General features: G+C 57.5%; 3 protein-coding genes across 4 annotated transcripts; 2 read left to right on the top strand and 1 right to left on the bottom strand.

Moving 5' to 3' along the window:
• The first annotated feature begins 300 nt into the window (after positions 1-300).
• Positions 301-6,706, top strand: LOC140897668 (nuclear factor 7, brain). Its single transcript, XM_073310572.1, has 6 exons — positions 301-820; positions 2,033-2,128; positions 3,581-3,814; positions 4,274-4,296; positions 4,578-4,849; positions 6,362-6,706. Exons 1-6 carry the CDS (start codon positions 392-394, stop codon positions 6,394-6,396), a joined length of 1,089 nt encoding a protein of 362 aa, XP_073166673.1. The 5' UTR covers positions 301-391; the 3' UTR covers positions 6,397-6,706.
• A 453-nt stretch (positions 6,707-7,159) lies between these two features.
• Positions 7,160-14,024, top strand: LOC140897770 (zinc-binding protein A33). 2 transcript variants are annotated; one of them, XM_073310791.2, is made up of 6 exons: positions 7,160-7,851; positions 9,176-9,271; positions 10,496-10,729; positions 11,095-11,117; positions 11,726-12,030; positions 12,545-14,024. In XM_073310791.2, the coding sequence occupies exons 1-6, from the start codon at positions 7,426-7,428 to the stop codon at positions 13,066-13,068; spliced, it is 1,608 nt and encodes a 535-aa protein (XP_073166892.1). In that variant the 5' UTR covers positions 7,160-7,425; the 3' UTR covers positions 13,069-14,024. The 2 variants fall into 2 exon arrangements, with proteins under 2 accessions (XP_073166892.1, XP_073166893.1); XM_073310792.2 differs by lacking the exon at positions 9,176-9,271.
• A 3,318-nt stretch (positions 14,025-17,342) lies between these two features.
• LOC140897771 (protein S100-A16) lies at positions 17,343-19,869 on the bottom strand. The gene is made up of 3 exons (XM_073310793.2): positions 19,773-19,869; positions 17,985-18,154; positions 17,343-17,572 (listed from the first exon to the last, which is right to left on the bottom strand). The coding sequence occupies exons 1-3, from the start codon at positions 19,867-19,869 to the stop codon at positions 17,432-17,434; spliced, it is 408 nt and encodes a 135-aa protein (XP_073166894.2). The 3' UTR covers positions 17,343-17,431.
• Between the last annotated feature and the right edge of the window lie 3,688 nt (positions 19,870-23,557).

The raw sequence follows: 23,557 nt of genomic DNA, 5'->3' as shown, positions 1-23,557 counted from the left end.
GTCCAGTGGTTACAGCTGGGAGCCAGGACTCCTGGGTTCTCTCCCCAGCTGTGGGAGGGGAGGGGAGTGGGGTCCAGTGGTTACAGCTGGGAGCCAGGACTCCTGGGTTCTCTCCCCAGCTCTGGGAGGGGAGTGGGGACTAGTGGGTTAGAGCCGGGGAGGGCCAGGACTCCTGGGTTCTCTCCCCAGCTCTGGACATTGTTTCTGACTTATGCAAACAAAAGAAGCTGAACTTTGGAGCGCCGGCGGAAGCGTGCGAGGCGGTGACAGCTGCCGGGCTCTCCCTTTCCTCTGGCAGGGCGGTGTACATGTGTGTGCGGGAAACGAAAGCAAAAGCCCCGGGGCCCGTGGCTCCGCCCGGCCGGGGGACATTTCAGGGCGCGGGGCTGGGATGGCGTCTGCTCTGGACGCGTCCAGCCTGGCCGAGGACCTGCTCTGCCCCATCTGCCTGTCCCTGTTCCGGGACCCCCGCATGCTGGAGTGCGGACACAGCTTCTGCGCCGCCTGCCTGGAGCCCTGCGTCCCCAAGGGGCAGGGCCGGGGGCTGTGCCCCGAGTGCCGGCACCCCTTCGCCCTGCGCCGGGTGGCCACCAACTGGGCCCTGTGCAGCCTGGCGGAGAAAGCCCGGCTGCTCAAACTGGACGAGGGGGCCCAGCCGGGCGGAAAAGGGTCCGGATGGTCCATCTGCCTGGAGCACGAGGAGCCGCTCAAACTCTTCTGCAGCCAGGACGAGGGGCCCGTGTGCGTGATCTGCCGGGACCTGCCCCAGCACCGCGGCCACGACTTCCTGCCCATCAAAAACGCCGTCCAGAAATATCAGGTGAGGGCCCGGATGCCTGGGTTCTCTGAGTGGGGAGCAGGGTCTAGTGGTTAGAGCGGGGGTGTGTGTGTGAGAACCAGGATGCCTGGGTTCTCTGAGTGGGGAGCAGGGTCTAGTGGTTAGAGCGGGGGTGAGTGTGTGAGAACAGGATGCCTGGGTTCTCTGAGTGGGGAGCAGGGTCTAGTGGTTAGAGTAGGGGGGCCTGAGAGCCAGGACAGCTGGGTTCTCTGGGAGGGGAGTGGGGTTTAGTGGTTAGAGCGGGAGGCCTGAGAGCCAGGACACCTGGGTTCCCTGGGAGGGGAATGGGGTTTAGTGGTTAGAGCAGAGGGTCTGAGAACCAGGACGCCTGGGTTCTTGGAGTGGGGAGCAGGGTCTCGTGGTTAGAGCAGGGGGGCTGGGAGCCAGGATGCCTGGGTTCTCTGGGAGTGGAGTGGGGTTTAGTGGTTAGAGTGGGGGGGAGGTCTGAGAACCAGGACGCCTGGGTTCTCTGAGTGGGGAGCAGGGTCTAGTGGTTAGAGGGGGGGAGGGAGCTGAGAGCCAGGAAGCCTGGGTTCTCTGGGAGTGGGATCTACTGGGTTGGAAGATAGAGGTTGGACGTGAGGACTCCTGGATTCTATCCCCGGCTCTGGGAGGGGAATTTGGGGTCTAAGTAGATCAAACTAGGCTGGGGGACGCTCCCGGACTCTGTCCCGAGCACAGCTCCTGTCTTGTTACATCAGCTGGGGGGCCAGTTCATTATGGGGGGACTCCTCGCTGTGTCACTGGAGAATGGGTCTGAAATCAAGATGCAATTCAATAAAGACGCGGGCAATGTACTACACTCGGAAGGAAAAAATCAAATGCACGGCTGCAAATCCGGGAACGACAGGCCAGGTGGTCGAGCTGCTGGAAAGGGACTGGGGGGTCCAGTGGCTCACAAACTGAAGATGAGTCACCAAGGTGATGCGGCTGCAAAAGAGGCTGATCGTCTGGGGTGTGTGAACGGGTGTCGTATGTAAGACGCGGGAGGTCGTTGTCCTGCTCGATTCGGCCCTGGTGAGGCCTCAGCTGCCATGTTGCATCCAGTTCTGGGCGCTGCCCCTGAGGAAAGACGTCGACGAACTGGAGAGAGTCCAGAGGGGAGCAACGAAAATGATCAAAGGTTGAGAAAACCTGACCTGTGAGGAAAGGGTAAAAAACCCTCGCTGACGGGTGGGTTTCTCTGCCGCACAGGACAAGCTGAAGGCATCTCTCGTCCCCCTGAAGGACAATCTGAATTCAGTCACTGAGGACCAGCGCCGCCAGCAGGAGAACATAGCAGAGCTGGAGGTATTGCCAAAATCCCCCTCATATGGTCCCGAGATTGGGTCAGGCTTTAACCTACATTTACAGTGTGGGCTCGCTGTCACCTCCTACTGGCTGGACCATGGCTATAGGCCTAGGAGAGCGATGCCACATACCCTAGTGCAGGGGTGGGCAAACGACGGCCCGTGGGCCACATCCGGCCCGCCAACCGATTTAATCCGGCCCTCCAGCCCCTGCTGGGGGTCTGTGGCTTGCCCTGCTCCAACCGGGGAGCGGGGTCGGGGTCCACTCCACGCACGCATGCCGTGGCTCCCGGAAGCAGTGGCCTGTCCCCCCTCCGGCTCCTACGTTTAGGGGAAGCCAGGGGGCTCTGCGTGCTGCCCCTGCCCCAAGCGCCGCCCCCGCAATTTCCATTGGCCACGCCGCTGCTTCCGGAAGCTGCTTGAGGTAAGCGCCACCCAGAGCCTGCACCCCTGAGCCCGTCCCGTGCCCCAGCCACCCTCCAAACCCCTTGGTCCCAGCCTAGAGCACCCTCCTGCACCCCAAACTCCTGATACCCAGCCCCACCCCAGAGCCAGCACCCCCAGCTGGAGCCCCCCCCCCACACCTCAACCCCATGGCCCAGCCCGGAGGCCCCTCTCACACCCTGAAATCCTTATTTCTGGCCCCACCCCAGAGCCTGTACCCCCAGCCAGAGCCCTCGCCCCCTCCCACACACCAACCCCAATTTTGTGAGCATTCATAGCCCACCATACAATTTCCACACCCAGATGTGGCCCTCGGGCCAAAAATTTTGCCCACCTCTGCCCTCGTGGCTCGAGCACTGGCAAGGAATTCAGGACACCTGGGTTCTATTCCTGGCTCTGCCGCGGGATGACCTTGGGCCAGTCATTGCCCCAATCCGTGCCTCAGTTTCCCTACCTGTCAGACAGGGATTATGACACTGACTTCCTTCGGAAAACCCCCTTTTGAAAAATCAGCCTTTCCCACAAGTCTGGTTTTTGATGAATGCTCGTTAATGACAGGCCAGTAGCCAGGACTCAGGATTACAGAGCAGACCCCAGATGTTGGCAGAGCCAGGAAAACTTGTCAGGGGCTGCTAGATCTGAGGATGAAAAGTGCTAGGTATTATTATTGTTAGGAGTCAGTGACTGTCCCTAAATTAACATGGCCTGGCCCTTTAGCTCACCTTCCCCGCCAAACGTTTCCTGATTTAGGAGATTTGTCATGTCCAAACCCTGTTTCACACACAATTTCTATTTTTCCAAATTTTTCTATAAAAAACATTTTGTCAAATAAATTCCCATCTCACTCCATTTTCCTGTGCTCACCCTCCCAGCTCCCCTGTGAGGTAGGGAAGTGCAGTTCTCCCCACTGTACAGTTGGGGAAACTGAGGGACCGGTCATCCTGCCTCCTGCAAATGCTCCGTCGGTGGTGTGTTTTGAACCTTCTGCTGGTTTCTCCACCCTCTGCAGAGCTATGCCCAGGACCTCTTGGGCTATATCACCGAGGAGTTTGAGGTTCTCCATCAGATCCTGCAGGAGAAGGAGCAGGGCATGAAAGAGACTGTGGGGAGGTTGAAGGAGGAGAACCGGGCGGAGATGGAGGAGAGGCTGAAGGAGCTGGATGAAGAAGTGACCTTTCGTAGCGAGACCCTGTCCATGGCCCGGGTGGGGCTGGACACCTCAGATCCCACAGCCTTCCTCAGGGTGAGGCGGGATTTCATCTGCCAGGAGATGGGAACATGGCTGGGAGGCGCTACATGATGGAGCTGTGGGATGGGAGATTGTGTAATGGGGCTGGGAGCCAGGACTCCTGGGTTCTCTCCCCAGCTCTGGGAGGGGAGTGGGGTCTAGTGGGTTAGAGCAGCGGGGCTGGGAGTCAGGACTCCTGGAGTCTCTGGGAGGGGAACAGGCTGTCAAGGCAGAAGCAGGTTAGGGGTGATGGGCAGGTGTATGGCATGAGGAACATGCAGAAGAAGGAGTAGGGAGGGAAAGCAGCTGGAGACAGTAGTGGTTGGATGAGGCAGGGGTGGGAATTGGGGCTGAGCAGGGGGAGCTGGGAAAGGGCTGTCCCATAGGGCTGGTATCTCACCCACAACGGGGCATGGAGTGTTACTGTGGAGGGTAGTTCCAGGAGTCAATCCTGTCTCTTTCTCCCTAATCTAGGGCATCAAGGAGCTGATGAGAAGGTGAGTGTGTCCCCATCCCTCCCCCCACTTCCTTTTTAGGGCTACTGTTTTGGTCTGCGTGTTCCTCTCTTTGTGACACACACGCACAATCACACATGGAGTCCCACAGAGATCTGTACACACACACACACAATTGCACATGGCGTCACACACACGTCCGCCCTCACACACAGAGATCCGTATGTGTGCGCATACACACAGAGATCCGTACGTGCGCAGAGAGAGAGAGATCTGTGTGCACACACACAGGTGGCTGCTGTAGTAGATTTCTCTCTTTGTAGAGTCCGGGAGGATCAGTCAAGCCACGATGAGGAGGAGGAAGAGGATGGTGCAAGTGATGAAGGGTCCAGTGGCGATGAAGATGATTCGACTGATGAAGATGAAAATGTGGCTAATGGCGAGGAGGAGGAAGGAGATGAAGATGATGCTAATGGCGAGGAGGAGGAGGAAGATGAAGATGGGGATATCGTTGCTGTGGACCCAGCTCTCGAGGAATTCAAGGAATCGCTGGACTTTGAGGCCTGGCAGAAAATGCTGGGGACCATCCAAGCAGGTCAGGCTGGTTTCTCACCCTTATCCTTGTGACGGGTTGTCACCCCCCGGACTGCAGTTTGGGAGCCGTGGGAACTGCTGTGACCCTAACCATTTAACTGGGCTGGCCCTTCTCACGCGGGTCTGCTGGTGACTCAGCCAGCCTTTCCAGGCCCTGTTATCACCCTGCATGACAGCAGGTGGTGCCATGCACACAGCTGAGCTACCTGAATGCTTTACCTAAGCCACTCAAGGACATACAGGAGACAGGAGCCAATTTCCCAGCTCCCCAGCCCTGCACCCTTGCTGGTGTATGAACCCAGAATTATACTGTCTTGCACTGCATGGGGATCTGTACAATGCAAGCTCATTAATATAGTTTGCTTTCCCCTCGATGTGGGAAAGATATGCACAACAAGCCTGTGTCCACCAAGCTGAGATTTTCCCAGGCACTTCACTTCAAGACACACTGGTTAAGATAAAACCTTAAAACAAGTGTATTAACTGCAGAAGGAGAGATTTTAAGGGATTATAAGTGACAGCAAACAGATCAAAGCAGATTACCTGGTAAATAAACAAAAACACAAGCTAAGCTTAATATACTAGATCGATAGGATTTGAATTAGCCATATCTCACCCTGACTGACGGTACAAGCAGGCTTGCAGATTCTTAAGGCACAAGCCACATCTGCCTGGCAGCCTCGGTTCCCCTCCCCCATTCCAAGTCCTTTGTCTTCCAGAGCTTCTTTCAGGTGTTGAGTTGTGGGGGAGTGAAGACCAGTCATGATGTCACGCCCCACCTCATATAGTCTCTCCACACAGCGGGAACCCCTTTGTTTCAAGCTAAATTCCCAGCCTGGTTTGTGGCAGAATACAGGCACCAAACTGGAGTTTAGTGTCATGTGGTCTGGTCACATGCCCTTGCTGGGGCATAGAAGCCATTACTCATAGGCTGGCTGAAACGTTTATAGGAAGGCTAAGCTCTTCTGTGGTCCATTGTCTTTGTTGATGAGCCATCAGCACTGCCTAGCGTCTTCATTGTTGTACCTGGAAGGCTAGTTGTGGGTGTTACCCAGGGTAAGCCCATTTGAAATACAGCTACACAGTCAATATTCATAACTTCAGATACACAAATGATACATGCATACAAATAGGATAATCATATCCAGCAAATAGCAACTTTTCATAGAGACCTCACAGGACACATCTTGTACAAAATACATCATAATTATGTCATAATCATGCCACTATGATGAATATGGGGTGCAGTGTCACAGTCCTACCTTTAGGAGACACCGTGGGGGAGCCAAGATTCACCCCTGAGGTGGCTGCATCTCAGTGCTGGGCGAGCCATGCCCGTGTGGTGTTGCTGTGCGGCTGTTACCCAGATGCCCTGCCCCAGAGCTGGCTGCAACCCTGACTGAGGCAAGCCATTCCCATGTTGTGTCGCTGTGTGGCTGTTACCCAGCTGCCCCACCCCAGAGCTGGCTGCATCTCTGCAAGGTATCAATATTCAACTATTTTTCTTTTCTAGACACAGTCCATGATGGATCTATCACGTGGCACTGACGACCACCTGGGATGCATCTGTGCAGATGATCCCAGCCCTCAGAGATTCGGATTCAGAGGAAAAGCTGCCATATATTTTGAGGGGGGAGATTTGGTGGAGAGTGAAGCCACCAGGATCCAGCCTCTCTAGCCTGCCAGTGTGAGAGACAAGCCATGGAAATGTACCTGGGTTGCCCAGCAGGCAGGACACCGTCATTTCATTGCGTGTTGCATGAGTAGCTGATTTTATCGAGTCTTTGGACGATATTAACCTGGTTACGAGGACATTTTCAAAGTGTATGAATCAAATAAACCAGAGCTCAGAACAGAACCCAGGAGTCCTGGCTCCGAGCCCCCCCCTGCTCCCACCCACTAGCCCCCGCTTCCCCTCCCAGAGCTGGGGATAGAATACATGAGTCCTGGCTCCCAGGCTTCACAGCCTGCTGTGGGGCAGTTTCAGGAAGGGGGGAGGAGGTGTTTGCTCAGTCTGTCCCCCAAAATGACTTCACCATGACCCCCCCTCCCCCCGCACATTGTCTGCACAGCCAGGGCAGCTGGCAGAGCCAATCACGGAGGTGCATAGTCATTTCCAGCAGCCCTGGAGAGGCGAGGGTTAATGGGAGGAATGGTGAAAACAAAGCGGTGCTGAGTCAGGGCTGGGGGGTGGGGGGGAAGGCAGGAGGCAGGCACCTTGCAGCCCCAGGAGGAATCGCTGAGTCAGCAGAGGAGGCGGGTCCTGTTGCAGCTGCAGCCTGACCACATTGCACTGCAGCCGGCTCCAGTGCCTCTGGGTTTGGGGGCAGAGACAGGGCAGCCCAGCCCCGGGGAGAAGGGACGTCCCGGCCCAGCAAGGACCCAGCCCCCGGGAGAAGGGACGTCCCGGCCCAGCAAGGACCCAGCCCCGGGGAGAAGGGACGTCCCGGCCCAGCAAGGACCCAGCCCCGGGGAGAAGGGACGCCCCGGCCCAGCGGCGTCCCGGCCCCGGGGAGAAGGGACGCCCCGGCCCAGCGGCGTCCCGGCCCCGGGGAGAAGGGACGTCCCCATCCCGTGATGGCCTCAATTAGGGAAATCTCCAGTTTCACGGAGGACCTGCTCTGCCCCATCTGCCTGTCCCTGTTCCGGGACCCCCGCATGCTGGAGTGCGGACACAGCTTCTGCGCTGCCTGCCTGGAGCCCTGCGTCCCCAAGGGGCAGCGCCGGGGGCTGTGCCCCGAGTGCCGGCACCCCTTCGCCCTGCGCCGGGTGGCCCTCAACCGGGCCCTGTGCAGCCTGGCGGAGAAAGCCCGGCTGCTCAAACTGGACGAGGGGGCCCAGGCGGGCGGAGGCGGGAGCTGGTATTTCTGCGCAGAGCACGAGGAGCCGCTCAAACTCTTCTGCAGCCAGGACGAGGGGCCCGTGTGCGTGATCTGCCGGGACCTGCCCCAGCACCGCGGCCACGACTTCCTGCCCATCAAAAACGCCGTCCAGAAATATCAGGTGAGGGCCCGGATGCCTGGGTTCTCTGGGAGAAGAGTGGGGTTCAGAGGTTGGGGGGAGGGAGGGCGGAACCAGGACTCCTGGGTTCCCTAGGCAGGGTCTCGTGGGTTCAATTCTGCCCACCCCAGCTGGCCTCCGGCTGCTTCCCAGCCCAGCCTTTAATTCTGCCACTTCAAGCCCCATGTGAACCCAGTGCCCCCATCCCCACATCAGAGCTTTCTGGGCCCCCCACCCCAGAGACAAGTCGAGACCCACATCAGTGCTGATCACGATCAGCCACGTGTCAGTCCTGCCCCCACCCTGCACTTCGTCCCTCCCCCTCCCAGGGCTTGTGTTAGGGGGGGGTGTGTGTGTGTGGATTGACGCATTGTTCATGGGGGGGGCAGGGGGAGTGGCTCATCAAGGGGGAGGGGGGAGTGAACAGGCCCATTACTCTGTGGGGGGGGAGTGGACTGACTCATTGTTCATGGGGGGGGGACACGGGGACAGGGGGTGGCTCATCAAGGGGGAGGGGGGAGTGAACAGGCCCATTACTCTGTGGGGGGGGAGTGGACTGACTCATTGTTCATCGGGGGGGGGACACGGGGACAGGGGGTGGCTCATCAAGGGGGAGGGGGGAGTGAACAGGCCCATTACTCTGTGGGGGGGGAGTGGACTGACTCATTGTTCATCGGGGGGGGGACACGGGGACAGGGGGTGGCTCATCAAGGGGGAGGGGGGAGTGAACAGGCCCATTACTCTGCGGGGGGGGGGGGAGTGGACTGGCCCATTGTTCACAGGGGGAGGGGGGAAGCAGACTGACTCATTGCTCTCAGGGGGGAGTGGACTGACCCACTACTCACGGATAAGAGGGGAGTGGACTGACCCATTGCTCACAGGGGAAGAGGGGAGAGAGGACTGACCTCTTGCTCATAGTAGGAAGTGGACTGATCTATTGTTAACAGGAGAGGGTGGGAGTGGACTGACCTATTGTGAGGGGGGTGAGAGCAGTCTGACCCATTGCTCCCAGCGTGGTGGGGGGAGCGGACTAACCTGTGGCTGGAACTGTCTGGCTCTTTCTGCTCCTGCCTCCCCTACCTGAAAACCCCTCCCGGGTGGGGGAAGGTAGCACATTCTGCCTGCCACCTGCCGCAGCTCTGATTGGCTGCCCGTTCCTGGGAGGCAGGGATTTTGGGGAAGGGCAGCCAATGGGAAGGTCTGGGCAGGGCTGAAATTCCCGGGAGGGATCTGGGACTGAAATCCCATTGCTGGGCGGGGAATCTCGATGGGGTGGCAGCCGGTCCCCACCGGCTCCAGCCGGTGACCCCGGATCTCTGCTGCCCAGGAACAGCTCAAGGCGTCTCTGCAGCCCCTGCAGGAAGGTCTCAAGAGGCTGGTGCAGAGCCAGTGCCACCAGCAGGAGAACATAACAGAGCTGCAGGTACGAGGCTGGATACCGGGCTAGATGGGCACAAGGGCTTGACCCAGGGAGGGCAGGGCTGCTGGGTTCTCTCCCCAGCTCTGGCAGGGGAGTGGGGTCTCGTGGTCAGAGCAGGGAGGGGTGCCTGGGATCCAGGACTCCTGGGTTCTATCCTCAGCCTGCAATGGGCCTTGGTGTAGAACAGGGGAGGGCAAACTACGGCCTGCCGGCCGTATCAAGCCCATCAGGGCTTTCAATCTGGCTCGTGGGATTGCCAGCCCCATGGTGCAATGGGGCTAAGTCAGGCTCCCTGCCCACCCTGGCCCTGCGCTGCTCCAGGAATTGGCTGGCACCGCGTCCCTGCGGCCCCTGTGGGAAGGGCAGAGCAGAGGGCTCCGTACGCTGCCCTCACCTGCAGGCACCGCCCCCCGGAGCCTCCATTGGCTGGGAATGGGAAACCGTGGCCAATGGGAGCTCCGGGGGTGGTACCCGCAAGCGAGGGCAGCGCACGGCAGAGCTGTCTGCCCCGCCCCGCCCCACCCCACCCCACCCCCAGGAGCCACTGCTGGACATGCTGGCCACTTCTGGGAGCTGCGCGGGGCCAGGGCAGGCAGGGAGCCTGCCTTAGCCCCAATGCACGCTGTTGCCAGCCCGGAGCCGCTTGAGGTGCCCGCACCCTGCACCCCTCCTGCATCCTGCACCGCGAACCCTAACCCCCTGCCCTGAGCTCCCTAACCTCCTGCCACACGCCTCCTGTACCCCAAACCCCTGCCATGAGCCCCCTGCCACACCCCAAACCCCTCCTGCACCCAATCCCATGCCCTGAGCCCCCAACCCCCTGCCCTGAGTCCCCTGCTGCACCCTGCACCCCTCCTCCTCCCCAACCCCATGCCCTGATACCCTCCGGCACCCTGCACCCTCTCCTGCATCCCAGCCCCTGACCTGAGCCCCCAACACCTTGCCCTGAGTCCCCTGCTGAACCCTGCACCCCTCCTCCTCCCCAACCCCATGCCCTGAACCCCCTCCTGCACCCTGCACCCCCTCCCACACCCTGCACTTCCTCCCACACCCCCACCCCCTGCCCCAGCCCTACATTCATGGCCCTGCATACAATTTCCCCACCCAGATGTGGCTCTCAGGCCAAAAAGTTTGCCCATCCCTGGTGCAGAAGTAGGTCTGGTGCCTGATGGATCAGGCATCCACTGAGGTCTCCATCCTGTCCCCCCACACCTTTCCATCGCCTAGAGCTGCTCCGAGTCCCTGTGGGACCACATCTCGGGGGAGTTTGAGAAGATGCGCCAGCTGCTGAGTCTGCGGGAGCTGGGCCTGAAGGAGATGCTGGAGCGACAGAGGAAGAAGAACCTGGTGCAGATGGAAGAGAAGCTCCAGGAGCTGAATGGGAAAGTGGCCTCCTGGACCGAGACCCTCTCCAGGGTACGCATGGGGCTGGAGCGCAAGGACAACATTGGCTTCCTCAAGGTGAGGGGAAAGGGCCAGACCTTGGCTGGGGGAGGGTTGGGAGGGGACAGGGAAGGCTGGAGGGGGGCAGAACTGGGGCAGAGCCCGCCTGGGGGGGCGGGATAGGTCTTTGCAAGGGGCAGGGGAGAAGAGCTGGGGTATGGGTGCCAGCAGAGATGGGTCAATGGGGGTTGATAGGACTGAAAGGGAACAGAGTTGGGGACCAAAACTTGGTCGAGGGAGGAAACAAGGGTCCTGTTGACTGGGGTGAGGCAGCAGTTATGGGGCTGCAGAGCAGAGTTTCTCCCATAGACAGAGGTGGGGGGAGGCGGAGGTAGCTCCTTCGGGTGTTGACTCATTCCCATCCCTTTTCTCCTCTCCTCCAGGATGCCAAGGAGCTGATGGAGAGGTGAGTATCTTTGGGTTTGTCCCCACGCTCAAAATTTCCATGAGAAAGTTTGAGTTCATAGGTCACCTGCAGGGTTCAATCCAGGGTCCACCAGACATAGGAGGAGGGGCCGCTACCGTGTGAGCGACAGGAGCTACTCCATCTAGCTGGTCGCAGGGATAAGCTGTTCTCTCCCATGGACCAGCACACGCTGAACTCTACCACTTGAGCTCCAGGAGTACCACCCTTACCTGGCAGCCATAGTAGGTTATTATCCTCTCATGAGCACCCAGCGAACTCTGAACTCTACCGCTCGACATATGGGAGTACCACCATAAACTAGTAGCTGTAGTAGGCTTTTGTCTTCTGCAGGCCAGCTGACCACACACACGCCAGACATTACCCCTGAGCTAAAGCAGTAACTCCGTTAGCTGGCCGCGGTACATAGGCCACTACCCTCCTGATGCCATTGGTTGACAGTGTAGGTAGGCCGTTATCCTTGCGACCCCATTGGCTGGCGGTGGTGGGCAGGCTGTTCCCTTCATAACCCCACTGGCCGGCGGTGGTAGGCCGTTATCCTCGAAAACCACGGTAGGGCCACTCACGTCAAGCCTCAAGCTTTTCCACAGGGTCCGGGAGGGGCAGGGAGCCCAGGGGAAGGAGGCGGAGAAGCCGGACGAGGTGGAGGCGGAAGAGGAATTGAGAACCAGTGATGACGACACGGACGAATGTGAGAAAGAGGAGGAAGAGGAAGAGGATGAGGAAGATGAGGAACCTGAGGTGGAAGAGGAGGAAGACGAGGAGGGGGCCGAGGAAGAAGAGGCTAAGGAAGAGGAAGACGATGGGGTGGTTCCTGTGGACCTGAACCTCGGGGAGTTTAAGGGACCCCTGCAGTTCTATGCCTGGAAGGAGCTACTGGGGATAGTCCACCCAGGTGAGGTGACCATACTCGGCCTCTGGGCTGTGGGGAGCGGGGCGGGAGATCAGGAGGGGGTGCTGGGGGCTGAGGAAGAAGAGGCTAAGGAAGAGGAAGGCGACGGGGTGGTGCCGTTCCCATGGTATTGATTTGCATGCCCCCAGTGTTGGAAAAAGCATCCCACACCCTGCTCCCTGCAGCACAGCGCCCCCTAGCCCTGCTGTGGGGTTTTGGGGTCAGCATTGGCTGTGAGGGGAGAGCACCCCCTACTGGTCCCACACTCTGCTCCCTGCAGCACAGCGCCCCCTAGCCCTGCAGTGGGGTTTTGGGGTCAGCATTGGCTGTGAGGGGAGAGCACCCCCTACCGAACCCCCTACTATGCTCCCTGCAACACAGTGCCCCCTCGTGCTCCCATAGGGCCAGCACTGACTTGGGGGAGAATATATCTCTTTAATTGATGGGGAATCCCCCTCCCCTCCCAGAGAACCCAGCCCAGCCATTAACCCCTTCCTTTCCCTCTCTCCTCCTGCAGTGCCAGCCTGCATCACCCTGGACTGCCACTCGGCCCACCCCAGCCTGGTCCTCATCGAGGAAGCCACCGGGGTCAAGTTCAGCCCGGGCCGGCGGTTCTGGCGCCGTAAGCCCCAGCGCTTCACGGCCAGCCCCTGTGTGGTGGGGCGGGAGGGCTGCGCGGGCGGCCGGCTCTACTGGGAGGTGCGGGTGGGTGACAGCCCCGACTGGGTGGTGGGTGCCGCCCGGAGGTCCGTGAAACGCAAGAGGCGCATCCGCTTCCGGGCCAGGGAAGGGGTGTGGGCCATCGAGCGGCGAGGGGGGCAGTACCGGGCTCTCACGGACCCCTGCCTCGCCCTGTCCGTCTGCGGGAGGCTGGAGAAGGTGGGGGTGTATCTGGACTTCGAGGGCGGCCAGTTGTCCTTCTACAACAGCTCCAGCTTGAGCCATCTGCACACCTTCCAGGACTCCTTCGTGGAGGAGATAGTTCCCTTCCTGAGCACCCAGTCCAGCGAGCCCCTCTCCATGTGGGACCTGGAGCTCTGACGCCCTTAGAGGGGAGAGGCCCCATCGCCCTGGGCCAGCCAGTCCCCCGACCCTGGGGCCTGATTGGAGCCATCTTGGTGCCATGGCCAAATTGCCCCACGTTACCCTCTGCTGATGTACCCGAGTCCTACAACTGGACGGATTCTTCTCTATTCAGTTCCTGAGGCCCGGGTAGTCTTGGCTTATCCACCAATGACAGGGGGCTAGTTAACAGCAGGATCAGTGATGATGGCTTCAGGGCCCCTTCCCTAGAACAAGCCAAGATCCCACCACCTTGTTTTAGCCAACCCAACAGCCATGGGATTCGAACCCGCAACCTAGAGGCGAAGGCAGTGGAGTTACTCCCTTTACACCAAGGTAAATCCATTGAAGTTCATGGATTTACTCCTCAGATACGTGAGCATACCTGGAATAATTCCACTGGACTAACTGGAGTTACTCTGGATTTGTACCAGTAGAACACCGGCGCAGTCAGCAGAGTTATTTTGCAGTCACACCAACATGAATCCGATGTGGTTCCTGGACTGGCTCCTCAATTATACCCCAGTGTAAACCTGGAGTAACGCTGCTGGCCTTTCTGGAGTTATTCTTCAATTACATCCCAATAATGCAGTGAACTAAATCCATCAGTTTATTACTCCGTTACGCTGGTGGGAACCTGGAGTAATTCAACTGAGTCAACCTCTCTTACTCTGGGTTTACAAATTGTAAATCTAGTGAAACTGCTGGACTTCCTTCGCTTTACGCTAGCATACTTCGAAAGTACACGCTGCTGGCTGAAGTGGAGTCGCTCTGGGTTTACACTGGGGTCGCTGAGGTCAGACTCCAGCCCTGATTCCATTGACTCTGGAGGGGTCATTCTGGATGTACACATCAGACTCTGGATTCCTGATTTTATAGGTTCAAATCCCATATAGGATTATCAAAAAAAGAAAAGGAGGACTTGTGGCACCTTAGAGACTAACCAATTTATTTGAGCATGAGCTTTCGCGAGCTCAAATAAATTGGTTAGTCTCTAAGGTGCCACAAGGCCTCTTCTTTTTGCGAATACAGAGTAACACGGCTGTTACTCTGAAACATATAGGATTATGCATCTTCTCTCCTTCCCTGGGGGAGAAATTGATTTCTCTGGCCTCGGACCAGCTGAGCATGTCAGCTGAGTAAGGCTACGAATCCGTGACTTCCAGAGACCTCCATGACATGGGGGCCCCCCAAGCTGCCCAGCCCCTGCAGGAAGTGGGGGACCCTCCCAGTCCCGCGGGCAGCAGGAGGACCCTGGCAGCTGCTTAGCTGCTGCGGATGGCGACCCCCGCCCCCAGCTCCTACTTACCATGGGAGGTGGGGGACCCTCCAACTCCCAGCCCCTGCAGGAGGAGGGGGACCCCGCAGTTCCCAGTTGCTGTGGGAGGTGGGGGACCCCTCCCACCTCCACTGGTGGCCCCTCCCCAGCTCCCAGCCACTGGACAGGGAGGGCGGGGGCCACAGCTCCCAGCTGTTGCACGCAACGGGGCAGGGTGCTGGCCCCTCCTCCCTCCCCATTTTGTCAGGAATGTTTTTAGTAAAAGTCAGGGACAGCTCACAGCTTCCATGAATTTTTGTTTATGGCTCGTGACCTGTCCCTGACTTTTCCTAAAAATATCCCTGACGAAATCGTAGCCTTACGGATGAGCCGTTGCAGACCGCTGACTCGGCCCTCTGAGTGAGTTGCGAGGTTCCCGGGGGAAACGGGTCTCCCGCCGTCTCTTGGCAGTGAACGCTGAAGATGAGCTGGGCTGGAAGGCAAAGGTGCCAGACGGGTGGAGCCCAGTTGAATCCAGCGCTGACTTGCACCATTTGGGGCTCTGGCTCCATGGGCCCCAACGGAGCGAGGTCCGATTGACACCGGCTGGGGATCTAGCCCAGCGAGGGCTGCCTCTGTGCACTCTTGACCTGTATCTGAGATACAGAAGTGGGAACTTCCTAGGAAGTCAGGGCCAAGTGAAGCCTTCGGGCAAGTGGCTGGAACGCCGTTGAATCAAGGGTCGTTCGCCACCAGCAGGGAATTTGGCCTGGAATCTGTCATATGTTGCAACACGGAGCAAGACATCCCCACATGGCCTAAGGCGAAATGAACAAAGAGACCCGGGCACCTTGTGTTAGTTTCCCATCAGCCTGGTTTCTTGGCAAACAGGTCGTGTCAGACAAACTCAGTATTGGTTTTTTATGAGCTCCCCAGTTAGGTAAATAAGGATTACTCTGTCAACATCGTACACTCAAAGGAAAGCTGACATCCCATATGGAAGGCATTTGACTTAGCCCTGCACGCCAGCCTGCCTCGAGAATTAGCCCTAGGCAAAAACCAAGGCAGCCCACATCCACTGCCTTAAAAACTGGCTTGCTGATAGATGCCCCAAAGGAATTTTTGCTGGGAATTGTCGTCTAATGGGGTCGTTTCTAGTGGGGTCCCCCAGGGACCAATGCTAGGTAATATCTGTGTCAATTGAGCTGGAAAAAACCCCCCATAAAGCAGGGATGGGCAAACTACGGGCTGGGGTGCAGGGTCAGGGCCACATCACACGACTCCCAGAAGCCACAGGAGGGCGCCGCTCCTGCTACTATGTGCACCCGTGCCCCCCCCCATGGCCCCCTCCAGCACGCCAATGGGAGCTGCATGGGGGGTGCCTGAGTGTCGGAGCCGGAGAAGGGACAGGCTGCTGCTTCCAGGAACCGCTTGAGGTAAGTGCCGCTGGGAGCCTGCATCCTTGAGTCTCTCCCCACCCCCCCAACCCCCTGCCCCAGCCCTGATCCCCCTCCTGCCCTCCGAACCCCTCAATCCCAGCCTGGAGCACCCTCCTGCACCCCAAACACCTCATCCCCAGCCCCACCCCAGAGCCTGCATCCCCGCCTGGAGCCCCCTGCCGCACCCTGAACTCCTCATTTCTGGCCCCACCGAGGAGCCCGCACCCCCAACGAGAGCCCTCCCCCCCTGCCCCGCACTCCAACCCCAATTCATGAGCATTCATGGCCCCCCATTACAATTTCTATTCACAGATGTGGCCCTCGGGCCAAACAGTTTGCCCACCCCTGGGCTAGATTGTCGCTCACACCCCCCCCCAACTCTGAGTTCCTCCAGTAGGGGGCACCACACACACACAGAAAGCAGGTCTGATTCCCTCCAGTGGGGGGCACCCCCCTCACCCCACACGGCAGGTCTGATTCCCTCCAGCACGCCCACTGCCTTCTGCCGACTCAGCGCAATACCGAGCCCCATGCGACTGTGGTATGAAAAGAGACAAATTGGGTTCTTTATTCAAGCAACATGACCAAGTTACAGCGGGCAAGGCAGATGGTGTGGGGAGTGCAGGCCAGGAGGGATCCCAGGAGCAGGAAAGGGGGCAGATGTGGGGAGCACAGGGCGGGGTGGGGATCTGGGCAGTGGGAGAGGCGGGAGATGTGGGGAGCACAGGGCGGGGTGGGGATCCGGGCAGTGGGAGAGGCGGGAGATGTGGGGAGCACAGGGCAGGGTGGGGATCTGGGCAGTGGGAGAGGCGGGAGATGTGGGGAGCACAGGGCGGGGTGGGGATCCGGGCAGTGGGAGAGGCGGGAGATGTGGGGAGCACAGGGCGGGGTGGGGATCCGGGCAGTGGGAGAGGCGGGAGATGTGGGGAGCACAGGGCGGGGTGGGGATCCCGGCAGTGGGAGAGGCGGGAGATGTGGGGAGCACAGGGCGGGGTGGGGATTCCAGCAGTGGGATGGCGGGAGATGTGGGGAGCACAGGGCGGGGTGGGGATCCGGGCAGTGGGAGAGGCGGGAGATGTGGGGAGCACAGGGCGGGGTGGGGATCCGGGCAGTGGGAGAGGCGGGAGATGTGGGGAGCACAGGGCGGGGTGATCCCGGCAGTGGGAGAGGGGGGAGATGTGGGGAGCCCAGGGCGGGGTGGGGATCCCGGCAGTGGGAGAGGCAGGAGATGTGGGGAGCACAGGGCGGGGTGGGGATCCCGGCAGTGGGAGAGGCAGGAGATGTGGGGAGCACAGGGCGGGGTGGGGATCCCGGCAGTGGGAGAGGCGGGAGATGTGGGGAGCACAGGGCGGGGTGGGGATATCGGTGGTGGGAGAGGGGGAGATGTGGGGAGCACAGGGCGGGGTGGAGATCCTGGCGGTGGGAGCTGTGGGGGGTGCAGGCCGGAATGGGGATCCCAGCAGTGGGAGGAGGGGTGGGCAGACAGATTCCAGTCTCCGAGCGAGCTGGTGAGTTTTAGGGCAACTGGGTTTAGAGGAGGGGGAGGGGGACAGGTTTGCTTTAACTTCTGTAGGTGAAGGATTTGGGGGAGTTGCCTAGTTAGGAGCCTGCCTCAGTTTCCCCACTGGCTTCTGCTCAACAGTCTCTATTTGCTGTAATTGTAACGCTCGATGGCTTGGCAGATTAAGGTGACCAGCTCCCAGTATTCCTCGAAGGAGATGAGCTGGTTGTTGTCTGTATCCATCTTCTTCAACAGGTCCTTCCCTGCCTCTGTGCTCTGGGCTTCCTGAAACACCAGGGAGACAAGGCAAAGCCTCAGTGGGGGAAGCAGCTGGCCAGTGAAGGCTGCGACTGGTGGGGCGGCGGACGAGGGATGCCCCCGGCTGGAGGGAATCACACCTGCTACACGGGGATGTGTGTGTGTCTGTGTGTCGCTGAGCTACAAGCTAGAGGCAGAAGTGGATAAAGGAGGGGTGAATTAAGAATTAAGGGGCATCATCGGAGCTGGTGGCAGGAAAGGGGGAGCCCAGGGCTGGGCTAGCCGCAGGGGGCTACAGGTCGGGTTTGAGAGGCCCCGGCAGAGCTGGGGCAGCAGGGGGCTGAGGGTCGCGATTGAGGGGCACCGCCAGAGCCCCCTTTGCCAGCAGTGAGCAACTGGCAATTGCCGGCGCCTTGGGGTGCGAGTACCCGGGTCTCACCTTGAGCTGATGGCTCAGCTCGTTGCTGAGCAATTTCTGGAAAGCCGCATGGTCCAGCACCTTGGCTCCAGGCGGGCCCTTGGTGTATTTGTAGAAGGTGTTCACGATGGCATGGAGGCCTTTCTCCAGCTCAGAATCTTTCCCAGCCATCTCGGCCGGCTTCCTTCCACCTGCAAAGCAAAGGCAGATGTCGCCTTTAGGGTCCCATCAGCCCCAGAGACCTCAGCCAAGGGCCCATGTCTTGGCCTTCCTGGGGAATATCTGCTTGTGCAACATTGCCCTCTGCTGGAGATAGCCAGACCCGCTCAAGTGTAGGATAGATAGATAGATAGATAGAGTGGGTGTATGGAGATAGATAGATAGATAATCAGTGGTTCACAGTCAAGCTGGAAGGGCATATTGAGTGGAGTCCCGCAGGGATCGGTTCTGGTTCTGGTTCTGTTCAATATCTTCATCAATGATCAGTGGCACAGAGAGCACACGTGTAAAGTTTGCGGATGATACCAAGCTGGGAGGGGTTGCAACTGCTTTGGAGGACGGGATTAAAATTCAGAATGAACTGGACAAACTGGAGAAATGGTCTGAAATTCAATGAGGACAAATGCAAAGTACTCCACTTGGGAAAACGGGAAATGACTGCCGAGGAAGGAGTGCTGCGGAAAGGGATCTGGGGGTCAGAGTGGACCACAAGCCAAATATGAGCCAACGCTGTTGCAAAAAGAGAGAACATCCTTCTGGGATGCATTAGCAGGAGCGTTGTAAGCAAGACACGAGAAGTAATTCTTCCGCACTACTCCGCATTGATAAGGCCTGAGCTGGAGGATTGTGTCCAGTTCTGGGTGCCACCTTTCAGGAAAGATGTGGACAAATTGGAGAAAGTCCAGAGAAGAGCGACAAAAAGGATGAAAGGGCTAGAAAACATGACCGAAGAGGGAAGATTGAAAACACTGGGTTTGTTTAGTCTGGAGAAGAGAAGACCGAGGGGGGACATGAGAACAGTCTTCGAGTATGTAAAGGTTGTTGTAAAGAGGAAGGTGATAAATTGTTCTCCTTAACCTGTGAGGCTAGGACAAGAAGCAATGGGCTCAAATTGCAGAAAGGGCAGTTTAGGTTAGACATTAGGAGAAACTTTCTGCCTTGGATAAATTGCCTAGGGAGGTTGTGGAATCTCTGTCGCTGGAGATTTTAGACAAACACACGTCAGGGATGGGCTAGGTAATGCTTAGTCCTGCCTCAGTGCAGGGGACCCGGGCTAGACGATCTCTCTAGGTCCTACATTTCTACAACTCCATGGTCATTAAGTCAAGTATTTGGAGCTGTGCACAGGAAGTGAGGAGATCAGCAGCCCTTTCCCTAGCTTTTTCTCTATTTTTCCAGGCTCTTTAAAAAGGTGGATTAAAAAAAGTGGATTTAAAATCTCCAGGCTCTTTAAAAAGGTGGATTAAATGAGCCTCAAAGGGGCCGTGCACTGCATTGGACTGGTGGGCACAATAACAGGGCACCGAGGGCTTGGGTTGAGCTGAGATTAGGACGCATCTCTCCAGCATCCTCCAAGTCCTGTGCTCCAACCCCCCGGTCCCTCCCCTGTCCCTGAGCTAGGAATAGACACTAGGGAGTCCTGGCTCCCAGTCCCGCTGCTTTAATCCCCTAGACCCCGCTCCCCGAGCTGGGGATAGAACCCAGGAGTCCTGGCTCCCAGCCTCCCATGCTTGAACCCCCTAATTATTGCATCTTCTTGCTCTAAGAGTCTCTCCAACCCCCAAACTGAGGGGCAGGGGGGACACCTACCTCCACAGGATGACAGCCCGCCCCTTCGTTCTCTTTTCTCTCTGTCCGGCCCTGCACCTGGGCAGTCAGTTAATGTCGCCTTGCATCTGGCTCTCATTCAAGTCCAGCCTCTCGTTAGGCAACCGGTCCCACATCCATGGAAAACCCCTCCCCATCTCCCGAGCCCAGGCGCTGGACGGTTGCTGGCATCTTTCCCAGACGGAGATAGCACCAGTGCTGACTTGTTAAGAGCGCGCACGCACCTGGGGAGCAGGAGTTTTAACTTTGCTCGCCCCAGCACAGGGCTCTACCCTTCCCCCCAACGGAGCGTCCCATGGGGGGCGCCATGCAGGACATGGTGGAGGGAGGCTTTGAACCCTGTGCCTTGCAGCTGCTGAGGCATAGGGCTCTGCTCGTGTCAGTGAACAGAGGAGCCCCCCTCGCACTGCAGCAGTAGAAGGTTCCCGGGGGGCTCCCAGTGGCCACCGCTCGCTTCTCCTTCCAGCCGCTGGGGACTCATTGTGCCTTCGTCCGCTAGATGAAGGAGCCCTCAGCTAGCAGTGATGCTCTCCCCCTGTACGACCAGAGAGCCTCTCCCCCGTAGGGAACTGTAGACCATGATCAAGCCACCGCTTAACCTTCTCTTGGGTCAACCACACAGACTGAGTGCCTCCGTCTTCCAGACCTCGAATCATTCTTCATAGAATCATAGACATGTCGGGCTAGAAGGGCCCTCGAGACGTCACCCTTTAACCGTTCCCACTCAGTCAGGTTTTCGCCACCTGTGATCATTTTCGTTACTCCCCTCTGGACTCTCTCCCACCTCTTTCCCGGAGGGTGACGGCCAGAACTGGACATTGTTGGGAGCGTGAGCCCGGGAACAGAGTCACAAGTCTACCCACTTTAGGCTTCATCAAATGTTGCCTTTATTTCCACAATTCCACACAGGATTATTGTACACCGTGGTGGTGTAGCCGTGCTGGGCACAGGCTATTAGACAGACGAGGTGGGGGAGGCCACATCCTTTATTGGACACCAACAGAAGATGACCTCCCACGCCTGCTCTCTCAGACAGAATTATTGTCGTGTCTGGACCTGCACTGTTGCCAGACGAATAGTGACAGACAAGGTGAAATAGGTAAATAGGCCTGTTACCACATTCTGGGACACGGAGAAACCTTTCCACCTTCCAACACAGTCATGGCCTCGCAGGATCTCGTGGGTCTGCTCCTTCGGTCCCATTCTTCAGCTTCCGGTCCCCCAACACCATACTCCAGCTGAGGTCTCCCCCAAGCTGGACAGAGCAGGACAGTTACGTCTGTAACCGAGCCCTGGGACTAGGAGAGCAGTGACGTCTACTAGGTTAGCGCCAGAGGAGTCAGGGCACCTAGGTTACATCCTGGGCTCTGGGAGTGGGGCTTAGTGGGTAGAGCAGAGGGGGCTGTAAGTAAGGACTCCTGGGTTCTATCCCTAGAGCTTGGAATGGGAGGATGGATCGAGTACGCTAGGGTGAGGGATGGGGCACCAGATCTCTGGGTTCTAGACCCAGCTCTGGGAGAAGAGGGGGGAGGTCTAATGGATCACAGCAGTGTGGGGCTTGGAGTTAGGTCTCCTGGAGTCTGTTCTGGGTGGAGAGTGAGGTTGGTTGTAATAACTGGGCCTACACATGTATCCTAATTGTGAGCCCAGCTGTAAGAAAGTGAGTAGAAGTTCATAAAATGTCACAAAAAGCAGTGAGTATGAAGGAATCCTCATGTTATCCTGTATTTTACAGATAGGGAAACTGAGGCCCACAGAAATACAATGACTTCTCCAAGATCACACAGGGCATCAGTGGCAGAGCTGGGAATTGAACCCAGATCTCCTGAGTCCCAGCCCAATGCTGTAAGGTCAAGTGGGGCGGAACAGGCACATACTTAAGACATTAGGCTGGCAGCTGAAGATTTTGATTCAATACTTGACCCTGACCCCAATAAAAGATTCTGTTTTGGCCCTATCCACCATCCTTGGGAAGAGGTTTGGGGTGAAGTCTCATTGCTCAGCTGTGTACTGACCAAGATGACCTTCAGCCATGCCCCTGACTACCCAAAACCAATCACATGCTTTCCAAGAGTCCCTAGGAAATTCACTCTTTGAAAATCCTCATGTTGGTTCATCTGATTGGCTTGGTGGCAGAAGTGGGATCAACAGAGTCGCCTGCTACCTGGAGTCAGCGCAGCTAGGGGTGAATGGATTTCTGCAAACTGCACCAGAAAATATTCCATGCCTCTTGGATCGGTCCCTTCATTCGCCCACCTTTAGCCCGTTCCCAATGAGCAGAGATACATATCACCCTGAGGCAACTGGGAATGTATTATTTCACTAGAGGGAGTGACTTCAACAGAATTAGTTAATTTAGCCACCAGGTGCTGTTCCCTGGACCCAGGAAATAAAGAGACACACCTTTCTCTTAAATCTTCTGGGTGTCTCATTGCATTTGTTCTGCTTGTACAGATGGCCCTGCTCCGTGACTGGGATTACTGCAGTACAAATAATAAATACTAAGAGGAGGGTGGGAATGTTTGTAAGAGACAAAATGTTCAAGTTGCAGCTGGTTGGAAAGCAGGAAAACGAGTTCACAAAAAGTACTGACATTTCAAATTTGTTACCAGATTCTTTGATATTTTTCCATCGAAAATTGGTGGTTATGAAAATTTCAGTTTTTTTCTGTTTTTCTCCCCCCCCCCCCGTTACAACTCCTCCTTCTCCCGAGGCTCATTTCCGCCACCCACTTTTTATTACTGCAGAAAAAGTGGGGGGGGGGGGGAAGAAAAACTGAAAAAAAATGGGGGATTTTGTAGAAAACCCCTGGAAAAGGATAGGGAAAACCCATTTTGTTGACGAATATTATTCATGCTTTCTTTTTCAAATACAATATTCTCAACGGAAAAATTTCAGCTAGCTCCAGTTCTCTGCGACTCCTTCACCCTGCTGGAGAGATGCAAAGGGGCCTTAGATTCAAGAAGAATCAGACAGCAGAGGGTTTGATTCATCCCTATGTTACTCCAGATATAGTCCGGGCAATGGTGCAGCGAGGAGGGTAAATGTGACCCTTGGATGGAGAAGCAGGGGGATATTGAGTAGGAGCAGGGGATCAGCTCTGCACATTTCTAGGGTCCATTTCTAGGGTCCACCCCTGAACAAGGAGGTTGACAAACTGGAAAGGGTTCAGAAAGAGCTACAATAATGATATGAGATCTGGAAAACCTGCCCTATAGTGAGAGACTCAGGAGCTAAATCTCTTTAGCTTAATAAAGAGAAGCTGTTATGTTGGTATAATACAGGGTGGGCAAACTTTTTGGCCTAAGGGCCACATCTGGGAATAGAAATTCTATGGCAGGCCATGAATGCTCACAGAATTGGGATTGGGGTGCAGGAGAGGGTGAGGGCTCTGGTTGGGGGTGTGGGCTTTGGGGTGGGGCCAGAAAGGAGGGGTTCAGGGTGCAGGAGGGGGCTCCAGACTGGGGTGGAGAAGTGGGGTGTGGGGGGGGAGGGGGAGGGCTCCGGCTTGGGGGTGCGAGCTCTGGGGTGGGGCTGGGGATGAGGAGTTTGGGGTGTAGGAGGGTGCTCTGGGCTGGAACTGACAGGTTAGGAGGGAGGGAAGGGGATCAGGGCTGGGGTAGGAGTGCAGGAAGGGGTGCAGGCTCTGGCTGGGGGTACGGGCTCTGGGGTGGGGCTGGAGATGAGAGGTTTGGGGTGCAGGAGGGTGTACTGGGCTGGGATTGAGGGGTTCAGAGAGCAGGGCTGGAGCAGGAGGCTGGGGCGTG

The sequence above is a fragment of the Lepidochelys kempii genome, chromosome 14, assembly GCF_965140285.1.
Source record: "Lepidochelys kempii isolate rLepKem1 chromosome 14, rLepKem1.hap1, whole genome shotgun sequence".
Taxonomy (NCBI): domain Eukaryota; kingdom Metazoa; phylum Chordata; order Testudines; family Cheloniidae; genus Lepidochelys; species Lepidochelys kempii.
Note: the sequence above shows the minus strand (reverse complement) of the source record. Positions and strands in the feature narration are given on the sequence as shown.